The 21,978-nt window shown below is 52.2% G+C and overlaps 6 protein-coding genes across 6 annotated transcripts; 2 read left to right on the forward strand and 4 right to left on the reverse strand.

Moving 5' to 3' along the window:
* Window positions 1-4,363: 4,363 nt before the first annotated feature.
* PC9H_001831 (uncharacterized protein) lies at window positions 4,364-7,555 on the reverse strand (the record flags this gene model as incomplete). The annotated part of the gene is made up of 6 exons (XM_036771477.1): window positions 4,364-4,420; window positions 4,472-5,623; window positions 5,677-5,874; window positions 5,925-6,964; window positions 7,017-7,256; window positions 7,312-7,555. 6 exons carry the CDS (start codon window positions 7,553-7,555, stop codon window positions 4,364-4,366), a joined length of 2,931 nt encoding a protein of 976 aa, XP_036626098.1.
* A 158-nt stretch (window positions 7,556-7,713) lies between these two features.
* Window positions 7,714-10,564, forward strand: PC9H_001832 (uncharacterized protein; the record flags this gene model as incomplete). The annotated part of the gene is made up of 7 exons (XM_036771478.1): window positions 7,714-7,731; window positions 7,780-7,892; window positions 7,939-8,033; window positions 8,079-8,178; window positions 8,227-8,509; window positions 8,557-10,430; window positions 10,480-10,564. 7 exons carry the CDS (start codon window positions 7,714-7,716, stop codon window positions 10,562-10,564), a joined length of 2,568 nt encoding a protein of 855 aa, XP_036626099.1.
* A 435-nt stretch (window positions 10,565-10,999) lies between these two features.
* PC9H_001833 (uncharacterized protein) lies at window positions 11,000-12,258 on the forward strand (the record flags this gene model as incomplete). Its single annotated transcript, XM_036771479.1, has 2 exons — window positions 11,000-11,153; window positions 11,207-12,258. 2 exons carry the CDS (start codon window positions 11,000-11,002, stop codon window positions 12,256-12,258), a joined length of 1,206 nt encoding a protein of 401 aa, XP_036626100.1.
* A 335-nt stretch (window positions 12,259-12,593) lies between these two features.
* On the reverse strand, window positions 12,594-14,200 carry PC9H_001834 (uncharacterized protein; the record flags this gene model as incomplete). Its single annotated transcript, XM_036771480.1, has 4 exons — window positions 12,594-13,517; window positions 13,573-13,700; window positions 13,746-13,821; window positions 13,880-14,200. The coding sequence occupies 4 exons, from the start codon at window positions 14,198-14,200 to the stop codon at window positions 12,594-12,596; spliced, it is 1,449 nt and encodes a 482-aa protein (XP_036626101.1).
* A 685-nt stretch (window positions 14,201-14,885) lies between these two features.
* Window positions 14,886-15,814, reverse strand: PC9H_001835 (uncharacterized protein; the record flags this gene model as incomplete). Its single annotated transcript, XM_036771481.1, has 4 exons — window positions 14,886-14,891; window positions 14,947-15,042; window positions 15,143-15,352; window positions 15,410-15,814. 4 exons carry the CDS (start codon window positions 15,812-15,814, stop codon window positions 14,886-14,888), a joined length of 717 nt encoding a protein of 238 aa, XP_036626102.1.
* A 431-nt stretch (window positions 15,815-16,245) lies between these two features.
* Window positions 16,246-20,784, reverse strand: PC9H_001836 (uncharacterized protein; the record flags this gene model as incomplete). Its single annotated transcript, XM_036771482.1, has 6 exons — window positions 16,246-16,300; window positions 16,357-16,740; window positions 16,799-16,998; window positions 17,066-17,674; window positions 17,727-19,283; window positions 19,864-20,784. The coding sequence occupies 6 exons, from the start codon at window positions 20,782-20,784 to the stop codon at window positions 16,246-16,248; spliced, it is 3,726 nt and encodes a 1,241-aa protein (XP_036626103.1).
* Between the last annotated feature and the right edge of the window lie 1,194 nt (window positions 20,785-21,978).

Below are 21,978 nucleotides of genomic sequence, written 5' to 3' on the forward strand. Positions count from 1 at the left end.
GAGTCCGAAAACAAAAAAGAGACTAAACATTGATCCATGCTGTCTGATCCGTTATCACATGTGTCCGGTACGGGTCAGTGACGTCCAAGTCATGTGCGGGCGCGTCCGAAGAGTCGGAGAGGGGTCAACAGGGGATAGGGGAAGCCGGAGTGCACGGAACGAAAGGGTTCAACCCTTACAGCATGCAAGAGTGTGGGAGGCACAGCCAGTAGCTGAAGCCAAGCCCGTACGTTCTTGCTCCCCTCGTTTCTCCTCCACGCGCCTACGTGGAACCGCGCCTACGTGGAACCACGCCTATGTGGAACCGCGCCTATGTGGAACCGCGCCCCCGCGGGTCTGCGTATCTCTAAGCCCCTGCGAGTGTGGCTCTTAACACTGGTACCCCTCTCGAGAGCTCATAGTGGTCATGCTCTTCACTCCATGGTTGCTTTGAGCTGCCAAAGATAATGTCATTGAGTCCTTGGAATATGTGGGTCGAGTGCAATGGGTAGCAAAGTACGTGGATATTGTGCTGTTGTGCGTAGACCAAGAATTTGACAGTGATTTGAGATTGATGGCCATCAACAATAAGAAGTTGGTGCCTTCCTCCTGCTTTCTCAGCTGTCTGCTCATTGACATTGACAAGCCACAGGTATGTGATATCTCCCTCCATGTACCCATTCTTTTGAACTGAAACACTTTATAGACACATCATTAGTTCATTAAACCCCGGCATATTATAAGAACACACTAGGCCTTCAACGGGTTGTTTTGCACCCATGCCGTCTGGAAATTATTCCCTTTAAAGATAATTGTTGGGTGTAATACAGTCCCATCGGCGCAGATAGTCTCGATTGGGGTGGTATTGTTCCTTTTTCCACTTCGCTGCTGATGCTGAACATTCTTTCCCTTTGGACTGTAGACATATTCACATGTACTAAGACCCTCCTGGATTCCTGTTTCATCAGCACCAAAGATCAAATCAGGAGTGATTGGCACTTCCCCCTCTTTCCCTCTCAGCATCTTTCCAAGCAAGCGAAAATACTGTTCCTTCATATCCACATTCACTGCCCGAGCACGTGAAACTTCAAGTGGCTGGGACCAGTATGAACACAATTGTGCACCTTGTTTCTCTATCCATCACATCATCCAGTTCTTTCCTACTCCCTCAAACTCGGGGCTGTGTCTTGCCTGGGAAATCAAATTGACGTGTGCAACAAGTTGACTCTTGCTCAGGGGCCATCCTTCATTTGCCATATTGATTGCAAATTGGACGACCATGTTTGATTCCTCTTCTGTAAGCCACCCCTTTGCCGCATTGGACTCTGCCTGACTTCTCACTTCTTTCAACCTCCGTTCCAATGAAGATTTTGCCAGCTTTATTTCCATGCCATTCTTGTCATGACACAAGTTCTCTGTATGCTTGTGCAGACTGCCACTAGTCCCATTTTGGTACCATTCTTCTTTTGCTCCTTTTGGTAAATCTGGACTGCAATTCTCATGTATCGCTCTGTCAGTGCATTGGTTTCAGTGGTTTTCTGTGTTATAGATTTGGCTCTTCCGACCATTGTAGCAGGGGTTGTGTAGTGAGATGGAGGAGATTTTCAAAAAATTCTTGAAGTGTGGGTATAGCTAAAACTAGTACTCAATAGTATCCAAATTAGGAAAGTGTGATGTGACAAGCCAGCTGCCCACAATATGTTTTCTTTGTTGTTGTGCTACAGTTTCAGTCCAAAATCATGGATATATTGTAGAAGTAATAGACTATGAGTACGAGTAAGTACACGTTAAGTAAAGATAGGTAAAGAAAAAGGTCTCACCTCAGTATTGTGGGGTACAATAACTCAGGTGCCGAAAACTAAAGAAACACATATATAACGGTTACGAGTCGCACATGCGTGCGCGTGGGCAGTGAATCAGATGTAAGTAATAAAAGGTGTGATAAGAACATGAAACGGAAATGGTGCAAGTTGACGCATGGCCAACTTGCATTACCCGTTTCGGCTAACGGATAGCCGTATTTGGTTAGTGATAGACTTGCCGTGTGTTTGCTAACCCAACATATATTGGTTTTGAGAGGTGTCTATGATATGCATCTAATGACCATTGTTGTTTGATAGAATTCAGTGTGCTCAGAACTCTAGTGCTCACAATATCAGATAGTTTTCGGCACTAATTACCATGTTATATATTCAAGTCTTGTCTAAGCTGCTTCGGATATCTAATGTAGATGACTTATCAGACGACTTATACACAAAGTCCGATGGTGGTCAAGTCCTTGAATTTCAACTTCGTTTCCCACTGACTGAGGATTTCCCACTGACTGGTTGAACACTGTACTATCACGTGTACTGAGGTGCAAACACACATAGATATGCAAAACCAATTTTAAGTTGTTGTAGATTCCATGTCCTATGCTCGGACATGAAGTATGTTTGAGAAATAGACTTCATTGAGCTACTGTAAAAATCTTAAGGCATTTGAGAAGTTGCAAGTCCATTTCTGCGGGCAAAATGTGACGTGCAAATAGTCATTTCAAATTTGACTTGAATGCTGTGGGAGTAATAACAATCCTACAGACTTCTGATTTTTTTCTTAGCTAGTATAGTAGCGCTAGAGTCTGAATCTAGAGTCCCTTGCACTCATACCTACTGGTTCATGCACAGGAAAACCAGCAACATTTTGCGTGACAAAGAAGCTCCTATTTGCCCCTTGTTTTGCAGATCCATGTGTTGCCGAGCGAGCGGCTGAATGCATACGGCGGCACACGGCTGCGCTGCTGGGTCTGAATGACGCGTGACACACTGTGACGAAAAGTTTGCAAATCTATGTTTTTGGGTACTCGTCGTACCGGCATCGTCATTGCTCTACTACTCGGAAAGGGATTCACTCAAAAAGTTGATAGGTATTTAGCCAAGATGAGCGACAACCCCTCGTAGCATGCCGGGAGTTGTAGGGACGTCCAATCTGGAGCACCAGGTCGAATTGTCCAAAATTTTGCAAATCTGTCTAAGTGATAGTAGAGGGCACACTCCCCTCATTGAAACAAGCACTTCAGCAAAAGGACTAGTCAAAATACCTAATTTGGAAGGAGTACTTTTGGGTGCACAAAAGTAGCGGTGACGAAGCGAACCGCACCATAGGTGGTAACAACGCGAATAGCCACGAGTACGAGTACAAAAATAGGTTGCAACCTTCGTGTTCGGTTCGTGATTCTTGAGGTAGTCACCGTGGGGCTCGCCCGGGCCAGGTGCCTTGTGGCAGTCCATGTTGTCGTTAGGCTCAACCGATCAACATGTTTGATCTCGAACTTTTGAAACTCGCAAGTCATGTCCTCGCCTATCATTAACCCAGAAAACACCTTCCCCAACTTCTCTAACGACCCCCATTGACGGAGCACACTAGCTCTAGTTCTTCACGGTCGCTTCATGACGCCGCCAAGTAAGTTCCACATTACCATTGATCTTCCGTGATTCAGCCCTCAGGAGCCAACCGAGACATCACCGTCACAAGCTGACAAGCCTTGATTCTTGAACGAACATTGCAGTCGGAAAACGCACCTTCTTCGAACCAATAGGCGACAAACTGGCCTGCAGATGCCCAGAATGCCATACCGCAGGTCAGATCCAGATACGACTCGATTAAACTTACCTCGCATGGCGTCGATCTGATCACCAACGCTTCTTTTGATAATGACAGAAACTATCATGCTAGCTAAAGCACGCATCTGGTTTCGAGTTTTCTCCATTCGGTGTTTCGCTGTAGGCCCCCAATCGCTCGTCTGGCTCTGCACGCGCTGCGACTGGAATACTCCAAATGAGCCTGGGTGAGTAATGTTCATCCGTATTAGCAGGGTCGTTTATTGATTACTTCTGGTTGGACCGTTGAAGTGGATGGCAACCTACACGCAGCTTAGCGCAAGCAAGCAATACCGTGCGCGAGACACGACCCAAACCGGCTGGAGAGTTAAACAAATTGTATCAGTTAGCAGAGCAGTGGCATCGCCCGCCGAGTCCCGCGGCTTGAGGACTTGTCCTCCGATGTGTATATATATACCCTTCTCTTCTGTATGTACGACTGCGCTTCAACGGAACCATAGCTCAAATACGACGTTAGCTCGATGATCTGCATGCTTTTGCGACTCCCGGTTGCCGGCTCCCAGTCCTTAGTTGCATCTAGCGCACCCCCAACAAGGTCACAGTCAGTCACGATGGTCGTTGGATGCTTGCAATTGCATTACTGTGTATCGTGGTTGCCGATGGCTGCATGAGTCATCTTGTGGTCGGCGAAAGTGTGCTGGGACAGTTAAACGATGATAACCGAAAAAGATAGCGTGAAATATACATAAAAAGCACAATAATACAAACGTCGATAGCGATAGCGGTTACTCTGGGTCAGATGGATCCTCAGCGTGGACAGAGATGACATGGTGGTGAAGGCCCTTTGAGATAGCGTTAATAAGTATTTGACGATAACCATCACAGCCACTTACCTCGATATCGGCAAACAATGATGTACACGAGAACGGGGGCTGCAAAGTGTCAAATCTCCACAAGCACGGATAAACTAGTTCATCCGAATCCTCGACGGAGTGCAGTCGAGCAGGTTCGATGCTGTCCCCGATGCTCAACTGCGACGAGACTAACTTGTTTCGTTTCGCGATTTCATCAGCTTGCGCGCTGACCGTCTTCTTCCATACCTCGTTGTAGTGCACCCAACGATCCTTGTCGCGCTTCAGGACAGCGGCCTCTGCCTTGCAGGTATCTACGTCGTCCTGCAACCGCAAGATTGTCGCCTCAAGTTCGTCCACCCGTTTCCGAAGTTCCGGTTCCAGATTTGCTCGTCGTCGGATATCCTCTCCCCCAGTACGCATATCCCGCTCTGTGAGAATGTCTGTCAGGTGTTTCCATCGCGCCGTATCTTGCTGCGCCGCTTCTACCTGTCGCTCGTAGAGCATCCGAACGGCGTCTACACCGGTACTTGTCTGACTCTCTGCGATCTTCACCCGCTTCTCCAGCTCCGCGTTTTCTTCCCGTACGGTAGTAACGAACCCAGAGGCCTGTGCGTACTGGTCCCTGAAAAACTCGCAGTCTTTCTCCGTGGACCGCTTCGATTCGTTCGCCGCCTCCACTGCCGCCTTGAGCCTCGCGATGTCCGCTTCCATTGCCGCCTTCTCCGTCTCCCACTCCGTTTGCCCCTTCTGTGACAATTCCAATGCGTCGAGAAGCGACGCCTTCTCGACAACAAGACGGTCCCTCTCCTCCCGCACTTCATCGCATTCAGATTTCCAGCGATCCCGTTCGACCACCAGCTCCTCCCTCTTGCTCTCTTCCACCGCGCGAACCTTATCCAAGTTGAATTTGGCAACCGCTTCCAGATCTTCAGCCACTCGCGTCGCCCGCTGGGCATCTTGCAGCATCCTCTCAGCATCGTGCCGCTCTCGACTCCGTTCCCGCGCTGTTTCCGTAGCCATAGCTTCTAAGCCGACAAGACGGCCGCGCAGGAAGTCAATTTGCCTGTTCGACTCAGCGTTCTTCGCCCTCTCCGTTGATAACTCAGCCTCGATCTTCGATATCTCTTCGGATTTAGTGTTCAAGAGGGTGAGGGCGGCGCCAAGATGTTCCCCTTGCGTTGGTGGGTAAGTCTGTTGGATGTTAGTTATATATTGCGAACGGGGTGGGATTTGGGACGGCGTACATGGGAAGGTTGTGAAGAGTTAGTACGATCCTGCGATTCCTGCGATTCCGTTTGAGGCAGATCGGAGACGGTCGAATCGTCGATGACGGTCCCGTTTTGCAATCCTGGCGATATTGGACTCGGGGGTCGTGGTACCTTGGGGCTGTCATTAGGCGGGGGATGTGGACTGCTAATCGTGGATGCTTGCGGTTGTGGTATCTAGTTTTGAATCAACTTTCATTCTGCAGCAATGCATAATGAGGTGCTACCTGGACGTCGTCATCTTGCAGTGGGGCTGCTAGATCCTGCGTGTTTTCTTCCTCCTCTTCTCGAAGTTGTATCCGAGGATCAGAGCCCTGTATCTGCTCTGCGTCGTTACTCTTACTCGTGCCAAGAAGGCCTGACGCGTTGAACTGGAACATTCGTGATCCAGATCCTAACTGGGAATTCGCGCGCGAGCCTCCAGAGATTTGCTTAGGTGTCCTTGGAGAAGGCGTTCGCTTGTTATTTGAAGTTGGCGCGCTCCGCTGCTTAGAAGATCGGCGACCTTGTGCGCCTTTCAACGGTGAACTAAATTGGTCAATAGAATCGTCGGCGTGGTCGTTGTCTACCTCATCTATGTCTGCAGTTTGTATAGTGTCGAACGTCGAAGGCATATTAAGGGCGAAGGCAGAAGGGGTGACAACGGGTACAGGGCGAAGAGGTTTTCTGGACGGGTGGGAGGGCGAAGACTTTGCTGGACTGCCATGTAGTAGAGAGACGAGAGACGGTGTTTTTGGTCTCATTCGCCAGATCAATTTTTCCCTAGGTGTGGACGGGATGTCCATGATCGTGTGCAGCCTTACTGGCGAAACGTCGGGTGGGGGCGGACTTAAAAGCGGTTCCTGAGTTTCGGGGACGACTCCGTTTCTGTAGGAATCGTCATTGAGCAGGTGGACTGTGTCGTTGGTATTGGGTTCATGGAAGTTAACATCTTTCTCCCAACGCGCTAGTCGCGCTTCCGCGTTGGGGCTGAGCCTTGGCGTATGAGGGCGGAAGTCATTGACCGGTGGGCGTACTGGAGATGCGGGCTGCGTGACTGCAGGCGGTGTGGGAGGTGCGCGTTTGTTTGGAGATGGTAGTTGTGGTGGTAGAGATGGGTCGCGCGCTGGGGACGGGTCATGCAAGGGAGATTGTGCCTCTTGAACGGTTGCACTACGAAGGGGGGGAGAACGGCGGTCATTCTGCTGGGGTTTGGCCGGGGGAGTCTTGTGTACCTCCCGAAGGGGTTGATTCGATTTGACGGGGTTTCGCACAGGGACGGTGATAACTTGAGAGATGCTGTTTAGGGAGAAATGCAGATATGGGTCTAATTAACGTACCGTCGTTATCCTCTTCCTCTTCTTCCTCCGTGGGGACAGCCTCAGGTAGGATGCGCCGTCGCTTCTTAACAGGCTTCGCAGATTGGTGGTTACTGTCAAGGGGTGCGTGTGTTATGTCGTCCTCGTCGACGACTTTGCGCTTTTTCGAGGACACAACCGTGGACGCATCGGAAGGCGCGGAAGATGACTTTCGCGTTGCTGACCCCGACCGGCGCGTCGTAGACCCAGCAGAGGACTTTCCTGGGCGCGGGGGTCAGCTTGCATTCAAGAAGGGGAAATCCCTCGCCAGGCTCACCTTGCCGCTTTGACCGTTTCTTCTGTCTCCATGAACTCACGAGCTCTGGCGTGCAATCGTGCTTCGGCACCCAGCTCTGCTGCCATGGTTTGCCAGTGCTGGGATCAGTTCCGGCCCATTTGACGCGATAAGAATTGCTGCGCTCGGCGGTGATTTCGAGAACCTCCCAGAGGTTCTCTTCGTCGCCAGACTGCTCCACGAATTGCACCTCAGAGGACTCCCCCTGAGACGGTTCGTCGGACATGTTATGTTTCAACTTTCGGAGAAGAATCTGAAGATTGCACCGTTCCGTGGGTGGCTCTACATCACGTGATTCGTGATTCGATTATTATCAGATAATTTTTGTAGGTTTTCACACCTTTGTGCCTTTTTTTCGTGAATCATTATGCCAGTGTGTGCATCATGAAAGCAAATTACAAGGTTACTAAATAATCACTCATCCTATGCCAGATGCTAATGTGGTTCCAGTTCTCCAACATCTGCGGCACGGTTTATCGCCAGGGAAATGTTCTGTTCACCCCAGACGGTAACTCAATCCTAAGTCCTGTTGGAAATCGCGTTTCTGTCTTCGACCTCGTCAAGTAAGCGCAGCATTCATGACGGCAAGTCTAAGCTCACCGCAGGCAGCAATAAATCGTTTACATTCCCATTCGAGAATCGCAAGAACGTTGCAGCCATCGCACTCAGTCCGGACGCAAATGTGTTGCTTTCAGTGGATGAAGGTACGCATCGCGATCAGTGTACATGGCTGTCCTGACTCTCCCAAGACGGACGCGCGCTGTTGGTCAACTTTCGCCGTGGGGTGGTGCTGCACCACTTCAATTTCCACAAACCCGTGCAGGATGTTCAGTTTTCACCAGACGGGAAGTGAGTGGCCGTCTGCAGCTGTGCGCAGGGATACTGAATGACATGCAGGCACATCGCAGTGACGCACGGCTCGCACGTCCAGGTATGGCGGACGCCGAATCACCTTGTGCGAGAATTCGCTCCATTCGTCCTTCACAGGACGTATACGGGGCACCACGACGATGTGCTCAGCATACAGTGGTCGCCTGACTCGCAGTGCTTTATGACTAGCTCGAGAGACATGACTGCTCGCTTGTTTACTCTGAATCCCGTCGAGGGCTTTCGGCCGAAAACATTCGCGGGGCATCGAGATGTGGTGCTGGGTGCGTTCTTCTCAGCAGACGGTGGATCAGTGAGTGAATTGCTTGTTCGCACAGTCAGCTAGATAATGGTATGCAGATATACACAGTTAGCAGAGACGGGGCTGTATTTACTTGGAAAGCTAAGCAAGAATCGGATTCAGAGGACGACATCGCACACACACGTTGGGGTGTACACAAAAGGAACTACTTCCACCAGCCGGGCACCAAGGTCATCTGCGCAACGTTCCACCGCGCATCGAGTCTCCTCGTCGTCGGGTTCTCCACGGGTGTGTTTGGGCTCTGGGAACTGCCCGAGTTCTCGAATATCCACACGCTCAGTATTTCACAAGAAAAGATCAGCTCGGTTGCAATCAACGCCTCCGGTGAGTGGCTGGCGTTCGGGGCGAAGAAGATGGGGCAGCTCCTGGTGTGGGAGTGGCAGTCCGAGTCGTATATCCTCAAGCAGCAAGGACACTACTTCGACATGAACACGCTGTCGTACGCGCCGGACGGGCAAACGATCGCCACGGGTGGAGACGATGGGAAGATCAAGGTCTGGTCCGCGCATTCCTCCTTTTGCTTCATCACCTTCAACGAGCACACCGCCCCGATCTCCGCAGTCGCATTCGCAAAGCAAGGCTCCGTCTTATTCTCCGCGTCGCTCGACGGCACCGTCCGTGCCTACGACCTCGTGCGCTACCGCAACTTCCGCACCTTCACATCCCCCGCCCCCGTCCAGTTCTCCTCGCTCGCCGTCGACCCGTCAGGCGAAGTCGTCGCCGCCGGCTCCACCGACTCCTTCGAGGTGTACATGTGGTCCGTGCAGACCGGCAAACTGCTCGACATCCTGACGGGGCACGAAGGGCCCGTGTGCGCGCTGGCGTTCAACCCGGCGGGGGCCAACCAGCTCGCCAGCGGCTCCTGGGACCGCACAGTCCGCGTGTGGAGCGTGTTCGGGCGGTCGCGCGCGGTCGAGCCGTTCGTTCTTGGATCGGACGTCCTCTCGATAGCGTTCAAACCCGACGGGAAGGAGCTGGCCGCGTCCACGCTCGACGGCCAGATCGTCTTCTTCGACGTCGACCAGGGCAAGCAGACGAACGTGATCGAGGGCCGCAAGGACATCTCTGGCGGGCGGAAAGCGGATGACCGCGTGTCGGCTGCGAACAGCACCTCGGGCAAGTCCTTCAACAGCCTCGCGTACTCTGCGGACGGGCGGTGCGTTTTGGCGGGCGGGAACAGCAAGTATGTCGTCCTGTACGATGTGCAGAACGGCGAGGGCGTCATGCTGAAGAAGTTCCAGATCTCGGAGAATCTCTCCCTGGACGGCACCGAGGAGTTTTTGGACAGCAGGAAGGTCAATGACGCCGGGATCAACGTCGACTTGATCGACAGGAGGGGCGAGGAAAGCGATCTGGAGGATAGGATGGACCTCAGCTTACCCGGGGCGGCGAGGGGTGCTGGAGACATGTCGGTACGGAAATATCGCCAGGAGGCGCGCACGAAGTGCATTCGTTTTTCTCCAACAGGGCGCGCCTGGGCCGCGGCATCCACCGAGGGCCTCCTCATATATTCCCTGGACGAGAGCATCACGTTCGATCCCTTCGACCTCTCCATGGACCTCACTCCCCAGGCGGTGCTCGCGATGCTCGGCGAGCGGGAACACCTCAAGGCGCTGATCATGGCCCTCCGGCTGAACGAGCGCTCGCTGATCCAAAAAGTGTACGAGAGCGTGCCGAGAGGCGATATACGACTGGTCGCGAGACAGGTCCCGGTGGTATACCTGGCTCAGCTCCTGCGCCTCATCGGAGAGCATATGGAAATGGGCCCTCATCTGGAGTTTGACCTTGTCTGGGCGGGCTCGGTTATGGCCGCCCACGGTCGCATACTACGCGACAGAGCAGGGGAGTATGCCAGCGTCTTCAGAATACTTCAACGGGCGCTATCGGGTCTCGAGAAGGAGGTGGGACGGCTGTAAGTGGAGTTTGCACATCCTGCGATGCGGAGCTCACGATTCCTGTAGATGCGATGATAATATCTCTGCACTATCATATCTTATAGACCAGGGCAACACACGGGCAACTGCAGACGATGTAATGCAAGTGTAGATTATGTAATTATGGGCGTCTATTCCCACGGTCGCTTTTCCTATTGTTCTCGGTCAAGCTTTGCCTTCGGTAAGTCCGTCAGCTTTGCACACCAGAACAATTGAGCTTTGCAGGCACCCTGATCTGGCGCAACGGAGATGGGGGGACTACAATAATGGCGCTCGGGCATGTGGGCGCTATTTTATTGTCTCGAGCATCCTTATTATCAGTATTGATAGTCGGGAGTCTCGGGACAACGGGTGCACGGCCAGGCTTCCTTTTGTTTCTGTCCTATATGAATGCCCCGCCTCATGTCCCTCGCTCCTCATCCTGGGTCTCTGGAGCCCCTCGACACTGCTTTCAGCTTCGTTCAGCATCATCCCTTCGTCGTCTTATCCTCTATCCTTGCGACATTGAGCATTTCCTGAGACCTTCGTTCTGAGCTCATTTGTTATCATGACATCTTCGAAGATCGTGTTCCCCCCGCCGCCCCCTACTACCAACTCACTCACGTCGCAGCAGCGCAAGCAGCTGCAGCGTTCGACCAAGAAATTGGGACGCATGCTCGGCAGCACGCCTCAACTGATCGACGAGGACGCCTATGGGATAGGTAAGAAGCGTTTGTATCACCATGTAGTATTGGATATTAACCACCTTGATCAGATTTATATTCCACAGGACCTTTCATTGCGTACAGGGATGAGCCGTACCCATTTCATCGCGGTTCTATGGACTCGCTGACCTCGTCGTCTTCTTCGTCCTCCGGCAGCTCTTCATCACGCAGCACATCACGCAGCACCTCGCCTGCGTCCGTGTTTGGGTCGCCGTCGTCAACGCGCTCTGAGACTTCGCTTCGCTCAGCCAGGTCTTGCGGACCACGGTCGCGAACACGACCACCCCTCATGCGCATTGGCTTCAACTCTGCGCCCTGCCTAGCGATACCATCTTTGGAGACTATACCCTCTTCGCCCACCTCGCCCGAAGCTTCATTCGGCCTGTCCAGAGCATCGAGCTTCAAAATTGATGAGACGAAGAGTTGCTATACCCTTCATCATTCCAGGACACCTTCGCCTCGGGACTCGCTTATCGAGCCAGACTTCGTCATTCCGTCCCAGAACACGCTTCGCCGTCAGAAGATGGATCGTCTGAGGCGCAAGCTCGGGGACGAAGTTCCTCTGAGCTTGGTGTTCCCTCGGCAGCGCTCGTTGGACGACAGCGACGACGAGGACATCTTGAGGCCGTCCTTATCCCGAGCACCGAGCGTAACGCTGAGGGTGGCGGCGCCTCCTCCCCCTCCCGTACCCAGTTCCTCGCCTTCGAAGTGCGTGCGGAGTAGCTCTCGGGATTCTCTTACCCTGCCTTCCGTGCACCGGGCGAACCGAAGCAAGCGCATCCCAGTACCTGCGTACGATGCTTCGCTCCCGACTACGTATACTTCCATCCGCATATCGCCCGCGACTTGTGTTCCTCTTCCGCGTACATCGTCTCTCCGAGCCTCACCGCCGAAGGATCGGTCCCTTTGCTCTATCGTCGAGTGCCCTGATGAGCACGGGAGCGGGTGCGCGGAGGAATTCAGCCTCTTTGGGAGTGCTATGCCTTTAACGGCTGGACGTGCCCATCCTTACGCTTCATCTGCGTCTCCTTACACCGAGCCCGAGTCCTCGAAGCTCTGGTCAACCCGACGAGGATACGAGGGTTGGGGTATTTCATTATGATCGCCGACACCGAGACGCTACTGTATTATTAGACTATCTTGTATATTATCCCTAATACCTTCTACGATTGGTCATGCGCTTCACGATTCGCCATGCTATTCCACATACCTGCGTTCGGCTTCGTCTATAGTTGCTCTGAGAGCAGACATTGTATTTAGGTCTCTTGTTTCTTTATCGCACGTCTTATTTGCTTGTTCGATCGTTAGTTGGACACATTGGACATTCCAGGTAACCCTCTCTGTTGGAATACCGAAGTACTCTGTACAAGTTTAGGGTTCTGTTGATTCGAAGATCAGACGATGATACATACAAGATTGAGCGACGCGCGATAGCCTCTAGTAAGTGTCCCAGAAGGAGTGAAATATGGGTGGTTGGTGACTAGTCTCCGTCAAGCCAATCTTCAGCGAAACGTCCGTCATCGTCACGTCTTCGAGTTCGCCGCACTTAGATGGAGGGGTATTGCCAATGAGGGTCTTATTATGGCTGGAGGTGTCCGAGTCTGACGAATCATGATCATGATCAGAAGCACCATCTTCGGCTGCTTCACATACATCCTCCGCCCACTTCTCGACTCCACGAAAGAAGGCCTCATGATCCTCCTCCTCCTCTTCCTCTCTCGCTTGATGACTCTGAGATTCATCATCATCGCCTAGTAAGAGAGATATAGAGTCATCTGGCATCACGAGTTCCGTATCAACAAAGTCATCTGGGGTGTCGGTCCCAAGCGGCACAGTCTCTCGATCGACAGTGGAAGAGCCACCACCACCACCAAGGGGACCAGGATTCGTATTTCGCGTGTTCCTCCCCGCGCTGCGACTACCACCGGCTTCACTCTTTCCAGAAGACGATGTGCCGGCTGGCCTGCGGGCCGCATCTAGGTCTTCCCAGTGACGGTTTTCGGAGTGCAGAAAGGCCTCAGGTGGCGAAGCCGACATCCATACACGATATACGTCATAGCAACTCTTCAATGAGTATACGAGGGAACCGGTGATATTAAAGTAATTCGAGAGCGTCGCGATAGCAAGAACGGCGCCTGACCCAAAAATCTGCTCCAGCTTGAATCCGGTGTTGAATATCACGAAGTGCGGATGAACGTTGATCTCAAATTTTGGGAGCGTAGTGAAGGGGTAAAAGTGACGCTGGAAAGCAACAGGATCGTTGGATTTCAGTGAAGGGTCGTATATGGATATATGGCGATTCGACATCTGGGGGGCTGCAACAAGGTAGTAGGAAAATTTGGTCTCTTCGACCTCGTAGAGCTGTTGAATGGGCATCAGCAAAGGAATAGGGCTATGAGGTAAGAACCAGGCCCACCTCAGTTGGTTTCTTACGAGTGTTAACTTTGTAGGCATTTTCGAATCTAGTCATGATGTCAAGATCCGTTGGTACCCATAACCAACCCGTTTGGGGCATATCGAAGAACCTATGGAGGTTGACGCGCACTATTGGGAGGGTCAGAAAAATCATAGAGCGAGCAAAGCACATACGTGACTGGAGATTCTTGCGCGTGTCCAGATTGAGGGTGTAGTAATCCATCCCCCAGCACCATTCACATTTATCGAGCTGCAAAGGCGGAAGGTTCAGCCTCACGAGTGCGAAATATACCGTACAGTATAATCACCGTCGCTGGCCGAGTCGTGCGAGCAACAACATGCGAATATTCGATGACATCCATCTCATCGGTCATGCCTGATACAACGCAGACGTCGCGCTTCTTGGACAACGAGGGATTGTTAAGAACCAGAATGTCATGGATGTCAGCGCGCGCGTTCAGTTTCAAAGTCGTAGAAATCGAGGTTCCTGTCTTGAGCCGCTTTCTGGGAGTGTTCCCATCGTCGGTCGCGGGACCTTCTAGAATAAAAGGAGACTCTAAGACGACTGCTCGCCTCTTTGGGGTCGCCGGGGTGTCGGGAGAGGTGAGCGGAGTGTGCGGGCGAGACATGGTGGTCAGAGAGAAGGAAGGGATTGTGCCACAAATTACAATATTGCTTTAGACGCCCATATTTACAAAAATGGTAGTCAGACCTTCAGTACTTGTTGATTTAGAAATTACACCTCGGGGTGTTTTTTTTTCAAGAACGTGGTTGACGTTGATACTCGTACATAGATATGCAGCCTCGGAGCCTGAAGCTTCCTGAAGGCATGCGACTCTTTAGGAGAAGGAAATTTTGCAATATTTCGTGAGCTATGTACATTTGACTTCGCCTCAACGTTCTCCCGAAAGCAAGGATTTCGATGGAGGACCGTAGAGTGATCGATAGGGACATGTACAAATGGTAAGAAGAGAAGTTAGGGACTGGGGTAAAGTAAATATGAAGACAGATCGTATAGGTATGGGGAGTACAAATGATGTGTCATGATATGATGATACACATTCAGCTTGGACGAAGTACACACACATACGGATAGCATCGATAACATGACATGAAAAACCAGCCAAGAAGAGAGCTAATAAAGAAATAGGCAAAAGAGGAGAGGGGAAAGTTAAATAGACCATGGAACAATATACACTTGGGAAGTTGACAAAGTTACATATGTTGGCAATGGTGGACCTAGCGTCGATTTCGGACGAGGCGAGAAGTTGGGAAGTGAAGAGTAACGTGGCCATCGTCGAGAGCATCCGATGCTTATGCCTATCCGCCAAAAACGATGGTCAGACGGGTTTTGAGGGCGGGATTCGGTACTCACAGCAGCATCAGTAGCAGCCTGCTCTGCTTCTGGTTCTTCGGCGATAGTTTCATCGACTGCGGCACTGGTACTCGGTGCAGGTTCTTGCCCTTCTACCTGATAAGCAAAACAAAACCTGCGTCAGTCTTCCGCAACTCGTGACGCTGCGGCGTCAACCATCGCAGATAGACGAGGCAATAGAAGAAACATGACTAACCTTGGAGACAGGTTTCTTGGACCCGGCACGAGAAGCGGGTTTGGTCGTCGATGGAGGCTTAGCGGAGGCGGCACGAGACGCAGGTTTGGCTGAGGCCTTGGATGCAGGTTTCTCGGCGGCTTTGGATGCGGGTTTCTCTACCTTTGATGCTGGCTTGTCTGCCTTCGCAGCAGCCTTAGAAGCGGGCTTAGCCCTGGATGCGGGTTTGGCCTGTATACCATCCCCTGTCAGATCTCCGCAATCAGTCTGACAGAAAATAACGCTCACTCTCTTAGAAGCCGGCTTCTCAGCCTCTTCAGTGCCGTTAGGCTCATCGCCGCTATCCTTTCGCTTGCGCCCACGGGTAGACTTAGGCTTCGCGGGGGCCTCCTCCTCCGCTGTCTCCGCCTCACCTTCTTCCTCGCCCTTATCCTTACCATCCTGTTTCGCCTCTGGCTCAGCGACTTCGGCCGGTTTCTCCTCAGGCGCATCGGCAGCCTCAGGCTCCTTCTCCACGTCTTCCTTCGCCACCTCGGGCTCCTTTTCAGCAGCTTTAGGTTTCCTCGCCCGGGGCTTAGCTGCCTTCTTCGGGGCGATTTCAGTTTTGGGCTGCTCCTTTATGCGGGAGGAACGACGAGGAGCCGGAGCATCATTAGCAGACGCATCGGTAGCTGCAGCGGCCTTTCGTGGCATATTTGCGAAATATTTCCAGAATTTTCTGTCCGGAGGTGGTGGGCTGGAAGTGGAAGGAGCGCGTTGGTAAACGAAACGAACTTGAAACTTTAATCTGAACGGTCAACAAGTCACGTGAAGAACGGAACGCGTCTATACGTGCAAATACGACCAAACACGGACCCATATTCAAACGCAGTTTACCTGCAAAAGATCTAAACGAGATGATATGCGACACGGTCAGAGTGTCTTAGGATACCCAAGACTTGTCCGACTTTCTAAGAAATCAAGAGTGCATTTAATAGCAGTAAAATACTATAACGAGGGGAAGCGATATACCAGGACTTCGGTGATTTTACATGATTAAAGTTTAACTACTTTGTTTAACGATAGTACGGTGCAAGAGCGACAAAGGCACTCAGTCTACGGGCTACATATCCAGTGTTTGTGGTTTACAACAATCGTTCTTTAGCGCTGACCGCCCTGATCCATATTTCTCCAGGGCGACTACAGAAAGAGAATATTTTGGTAAGGGAGACGATGGCACGGAAATGGACACGAACCTTCGTTCTCTAAGTATTCGGAATATTCTCTTCGCTTCCTTGTCCTTCGTAGGTGTGAACCTCTCATGTGTGGGCGTCGCTCGCGGAGGGAAGGCACCCGGTCCACACCGGTCTTGAAGGTCCGCAAGTGCTTCGTTGGTACCCTCCGTCTCGACGATTACCGTGCCATACCAGCCAGGATCGACACACAGCCCGTCTGTATCCGGAATATGGATGCGCGACGAGTTCCCTATTTGCATAATCGAGTTGGGAGTCGGGCGCGACCCCGCCCGGGATGACGGTCGCGACGAGGGTCGAGAATTCGGTGTTCGCCCTCGGCCTGGGCGGATGGTGAAGGAGGAGCGATGCACCCAACGAACGACATTGTGATACGCTCCTTGAGGTCTACAAAAAGTAACATCAGTACGTAACCTACGTTGTATAATTAAGTGCATCAACTTACGTCTCTGTCCGAACTCTGTCTTGAAGCAATTGGAGGTTTGCAGCGATTTCTTCCCCCCATGGGCTGACATCAATATGGGCGATGGGGTTACTGGATGACGAGCCCGTGCGGATGACTCGATGAAAATACGAAGGAGGGAAAGCGAGACTGCGAATGTATTTTGGCAAATCGCCCACAGAGGAGTATGCATAATCCAGGTCCTGTGAACATCGCGTGATCAGGTCATTTAACTTTAACGCCCACAAACTCTAATGACGAGTAACTCACCAGCAGATAGCTTCCATCCCATACCAATCTGCCCACATTACCTTCATCGCCTACGGCCACGTCCCATACAACATCCCCAAGTCGCATGAGATCAACGATCCCAGCACGTCTCAGTTCATTCTCGCAGTCTACCACACCAGCATCGGACAGCCACTCTTCCTGGGAAGGGACAAAGACGCGGAGTAGTGGCGCACGACGTAGACGATACAAGGGCGAGCGGAAGGTCGATGTTCCTGGCGACGAACCATGCGTTGCTTGGTGGCCCATCACCGAGGAATGTGCATGCGAGTGGGACATCGATGAAGGGGACGGCGCACGACTTGACATCGAACGTCCACACGATCCGACGCCGTTGTAGTTGAATATCGCCGGGGGAGGCGCTCGGGGCTGCTGGGCAGATTGAAGAACATATTGGGCTTCTGCCTGCGCCCGAAGGCGGAGAACTACTCGAGAATACGCTCGAGTGCAAGCGGACAGCGATCGAGCCGTCTCTTGAATGGCATCGTACCCCGGGATACCCCGATTCGCACGGGACTGGATGTAGAGTCCAGCAACGCGGGAGTACTCATGCGTGGGGGTCGACACACCGCGCATGTAATCATTCAGGTCCTATACCATTCGTGTGAGTCCATGCCGTACCCCAGAAGATAAACAAACTTACCCTTATTGATAGTGGCAAAGGATCAGCACCATCGTATATCCAGCGTGCGTATCCTACCGTCGACAAGTATCTTTCAAGGATGATTTCCTTCGACCCAGGAGCTTCGGTGAGCAGAGCGCGTATCTGCTTATTCATCGTCGACAATCTGCACCATTCAGAGAAGGTCAAGTATGCCAGTAATCCGGAGAGCAGGGTTGGATCAGCGAGGAAGACTTCTAAAGGGAATGGGATGGGAGTTCGGTCTTTCCGGATGGGCATGTCCGCCATGAAGGCAGGGGGCTTCTCCAGCCCTTCACCTCTTCGCATGGTTCTAGCTTCCCGATAGTCTCCCGGCTTGACTGGCGAAGAGTCAGGCTTCCCGATAGGATGTTCATCTAGCGACACGCCTTCCACAGAAGAAGGCTTTGACGTCGTCCGTGTTCGTTTCTCTTTTGCCAAGGATGAGACGGAGTCAGGGGTTGAAGGGGTTCGGCGATGCTTGCTAGTAGACTCATTGGATGCAGGTAAGAGCTTCACACCTTCTACTCGCGCGAAGGGATCGTCGTCGAGCAGCATGCTATCTGTCTCGCTGTCTCTATTTGGATCAGCTGGTGGAATCAGGCGAGAAGAGACGGTCCCGGAACGCGACCTCGTGTGCCCAGGATGTGATCCTCCTTTCGCTCCCGATGCTACGTTCACTAAGGAGCCGTTGGAGCTAGCTTGGGAGTTGACTTGAGAGCGAGTAGCTAAGGAGGACTTGGATAGCTTGCGGTGGTGGAGGGAGGTACGGTGGTTGAGAGGGCTGCCCGAACGAGAGGCTGAGGGAGATGCTTCGTAGTGGTTGATTTGTCTGTCGGGAGAATCTCGACGATTGAGTACCTTCCCGGTTGGAAGTTGGTTCTCAAGAACTTGCGGCGACGTTCCTGGAGCGCGCTGGGGAGGTTGGTGTTCTTTTGGGGGCGTTGGAGGAGGTGTTTGAGTCTCATATAGCGGTTGAGGTCGGACGAGCGGACTTTCTGTTCGTAGATTAGCGAGAAGATTCTGTGAAGGGAGGGGGAGCGGCCTGTCCAATGGCGAGGGGCTGAATTCCATGGGAGGAGAAGGGTAGGCGAACGCTGCGTTGTGAGCCATCTTCGGCGGACTTGCCCTCCCAAGTCCCATATCGTCAGAGATGCGATTCCCCTGAGGCACGTCATGTACAGCGTGCATCGCGGAGAAGATGAGCGGCTTTCCTTGCATCGCAGGCTGCGCGTCAAGTTTCGGAGAGACAGGTGGTGAAAACGACGTCGGTTGTGGGCTGCTTGGAATATATGATGAACGCGGTTGATATGGTGCCTGTTGTTGTGGCTGCTGAAGTGACGGAGAGCTGCCGCGTGTCATTCCAGACCTTCCTTGAGGAGCTGCATTCTTCTGCAATACAGAATGTGAAGATCCATTGATGGGTACGGGCTTCTTCGGCCTTGGGTTGGCTTCTGCTGCGAGCGATTTCGGCATCGAAGAGGTTATTCGGGCGTCATCTTCGGTTGGCAAACGAGGGATTGCAGGCGTCTGTGCGAGAATGCGATCCCCTCGTAATACCTGCCGTCATGGACGAAGAATGGAAAACAATCAAAGCATTCAGATGTCAGCGCTCGGGGGTTTAGGAACGACATGACATCACGTATGATGGATTGACGGAAATGGAGGAAGACTCTCACAGATTTGATTTTCCCTATCGCCATCGGTTCAGATGGTGGAGGAGGGCTGGGTGGAGAGTTGGTGGGACTTGGGAGATGTAGACTCGACGAGGACGCGGTATTATACTCTCTCGAAGAGGGGTGCACCTAACAAAAGCCAAAGATAGAGTAAGTAACAAAAAGATATGACGCGCCATCGGAGATGAAAAGGATCGCAATCGGTACAGTGATGAAGGGAAAGGCATCGCAAAAGAGGCTTGGGTCACGGAAAATAGTCAAGGGCAACACCCAAGACATCCACCAATGTCATTACATCTCTGGTGGGTGGCAGGAAGATAACCTCAAGTTACGTGTGGCGAGCCTACGCTATCTCGGCGCGTCAAGGTTCATGTGTCACAAGCAACACGATCACTGTACCGGGCGAGAAGCGGTGGAGACAGATGACAGCATAGCAAAGAGGTTAAAGTAAGGGATTTAATCACCAATTCGGCCTGCATCGATGTCCGATGCGATAGAGGTACTGTCGAGGGATTAGATACGACGGCCACGGGGGCCCTTGATGAAACGTTATGGAAAGCGTTTGGGGGCAACGCATTTCGAAATTGGTTCGGAGGTGTTGCTGAGGGGGTACGCCTGATCCCCTCAGTGCGATTCCCCTCTAAACGGCCTGCCATCTCGTCGCGGGCAGGTGGTGGGTTAGCGTTTCGGAGAATCGACCTCCGAGTCGAAGGTAGATCGTGGTTGCTCGAGTTTAATAGTGTATTGGCATACGGGGGCTGAGATTGAGGATCTTGGGGCACAGTGCCTGATCCTGCAGGTAATCGCGCAGAAGGCCGACTGGGCGACGTCATTACACTTTCTCGTCGTGAGCTTGCTGGTGGTGGTACATTATTATAGGCTTGCCTGGTCGTCGATGGTAGTACAGGAATCGGTAGAGGCTTTTCGTCTGGAATCATGGGTGATGGTACATGGTGGTCATTAGGTTTCGCGTGGGTTGAGGAACGGTGATTCGGGGAGGCGTGGCGCTTCGGCGAGCTTGTCCGCTGTACCTGAAGGCGTGGTGGAGGCAAGGGGTCCGGAGGTGGTGCAGGTCTGTACCAGGACTCTCTGGGTGCGGATTTCCGTGGTTCGTTTACGTCGTTCCGGGCCTGCAAGCCTCTGGCTGCGTTGCTTCCCAGAGCCATTGGACCTGACACAATTTTGGGGGGCGTACCCGTTCCTGCATTCGCCGACGAACTCTTACTCGACGTCGCGAATCTGGCATACAACGGAGGCAGGGATTGCGGTGGTGCCGCCGCCGGTTCTGGTTGGAAATGTTGGCGCTGCTGTTGCTGCGTAGGCTGAGCCTGAGCCTGAGCCTGCTGTTGGGGCTTTGCGTTCTTTTTGCGAAGGAAACCTGCCATCGCGAAATTTGGGTATACGGCGCTGTCGAAGTCGTGAAGAAGTGGGATTCAGAAAACAAGAACTTTGGCATGAGCAAGTCCATTGTCAGAGTTATGTAATACCGTAAACCTTGTGATCGAAAACGCACTTTGAGCCAAGGCGACAACCAGGGGCCAGTCCTCGACCAGGACCGCGAATTCGCCCTTAATGATCTGCACCTTCCAGCTGGAAGCGCCGCTTTTCGAGAAGGTACGTCGAGGAGGTAGTGGTTGAAATTTTAGCTCGACGCTTTCCGCTGCATTCTTCGTGCGAATCCGACAACGACAGCGCCTCGAGGCTTCTGCGACGACATGGGAGCACAGAATTGCGCAGGATTGATGATATTGAAACCCGTTGCAGTCCCTGCTTGAAATCATGCTCATCCCCAGGTAACATCGACATCGGTCGCACTGGTCAAGAAAATACGTTCCGGTGTGATGCAGATGATTCATTGTTAGAATTCCCTGACGGAATCAAATCGCTGAGAGAATATTGCGAGACATATTTTCTTAAGCAGGTGAGTGGTCATCTTGCTCAAACAAGCGATGTTGCGTTACCTTACTGGATTGCTTCAACAGCTTATATGTCTCTGGGTCCCCTTGGAAATATTTTCGAGGGGATACGGCGAGAGCGATAAAGTAATAAAGACGAGAAGAGAAAATCCCATCGCTACAGCGCTTGGTTAGAAACGCCCTTCTCTCGGAGTCCCGAACTTCCTTCTGCTAGAAAACGCTAGAAAATAGCACCTGCCCACCATGCAGGTACGCCTCCGCTCCAAAGTGTCGAGTCCTATTTCCGGCGAGATCCAGCCTTCACCGTCCATTTCAATGCAATGATACATTCTTTACTACGGATGCATCGACAAATTGTTGATCTCGTAGAATTCAAGTGTTTTTCCTGGCCTTGGTGATCACAACGACGACGCTTCCGACTAGGCTACACCCAGCGATGATGGAGATTCGCATGCCGACGCCTACCTTATCATGCGATGGTGAATGAGAGCGCTTACAGTCCTCGAACCCCATTTTCACCTGGCACCCTCCCGAGTCTCGCATTTCGCAGATGATGGCCTTCTAAACGGTTGCAATCTATCGCCTTCCAGCGCTTAGATCCAGACCCCCGAGGGCTAACGGCCCGTGTCCATATCAGCCTTGCGATCCAACGAAATTGTCTGC

Source organism: Pleurotus ostreatus (genome assembly GCF_014466165.1).
Source record: "Pleurotus ostreatus strain PC9 chromosome Unknown scaffold_10, whole genome shotgun sequence".
In the NCBI taxonomy this organism is placed as follows: Eukaryota; Fungi; Basidiomycota; class Agaricomycetes; order Agaricales; family Pleurotaceae; genus Pleurotus; species Pleurotus ostreatus.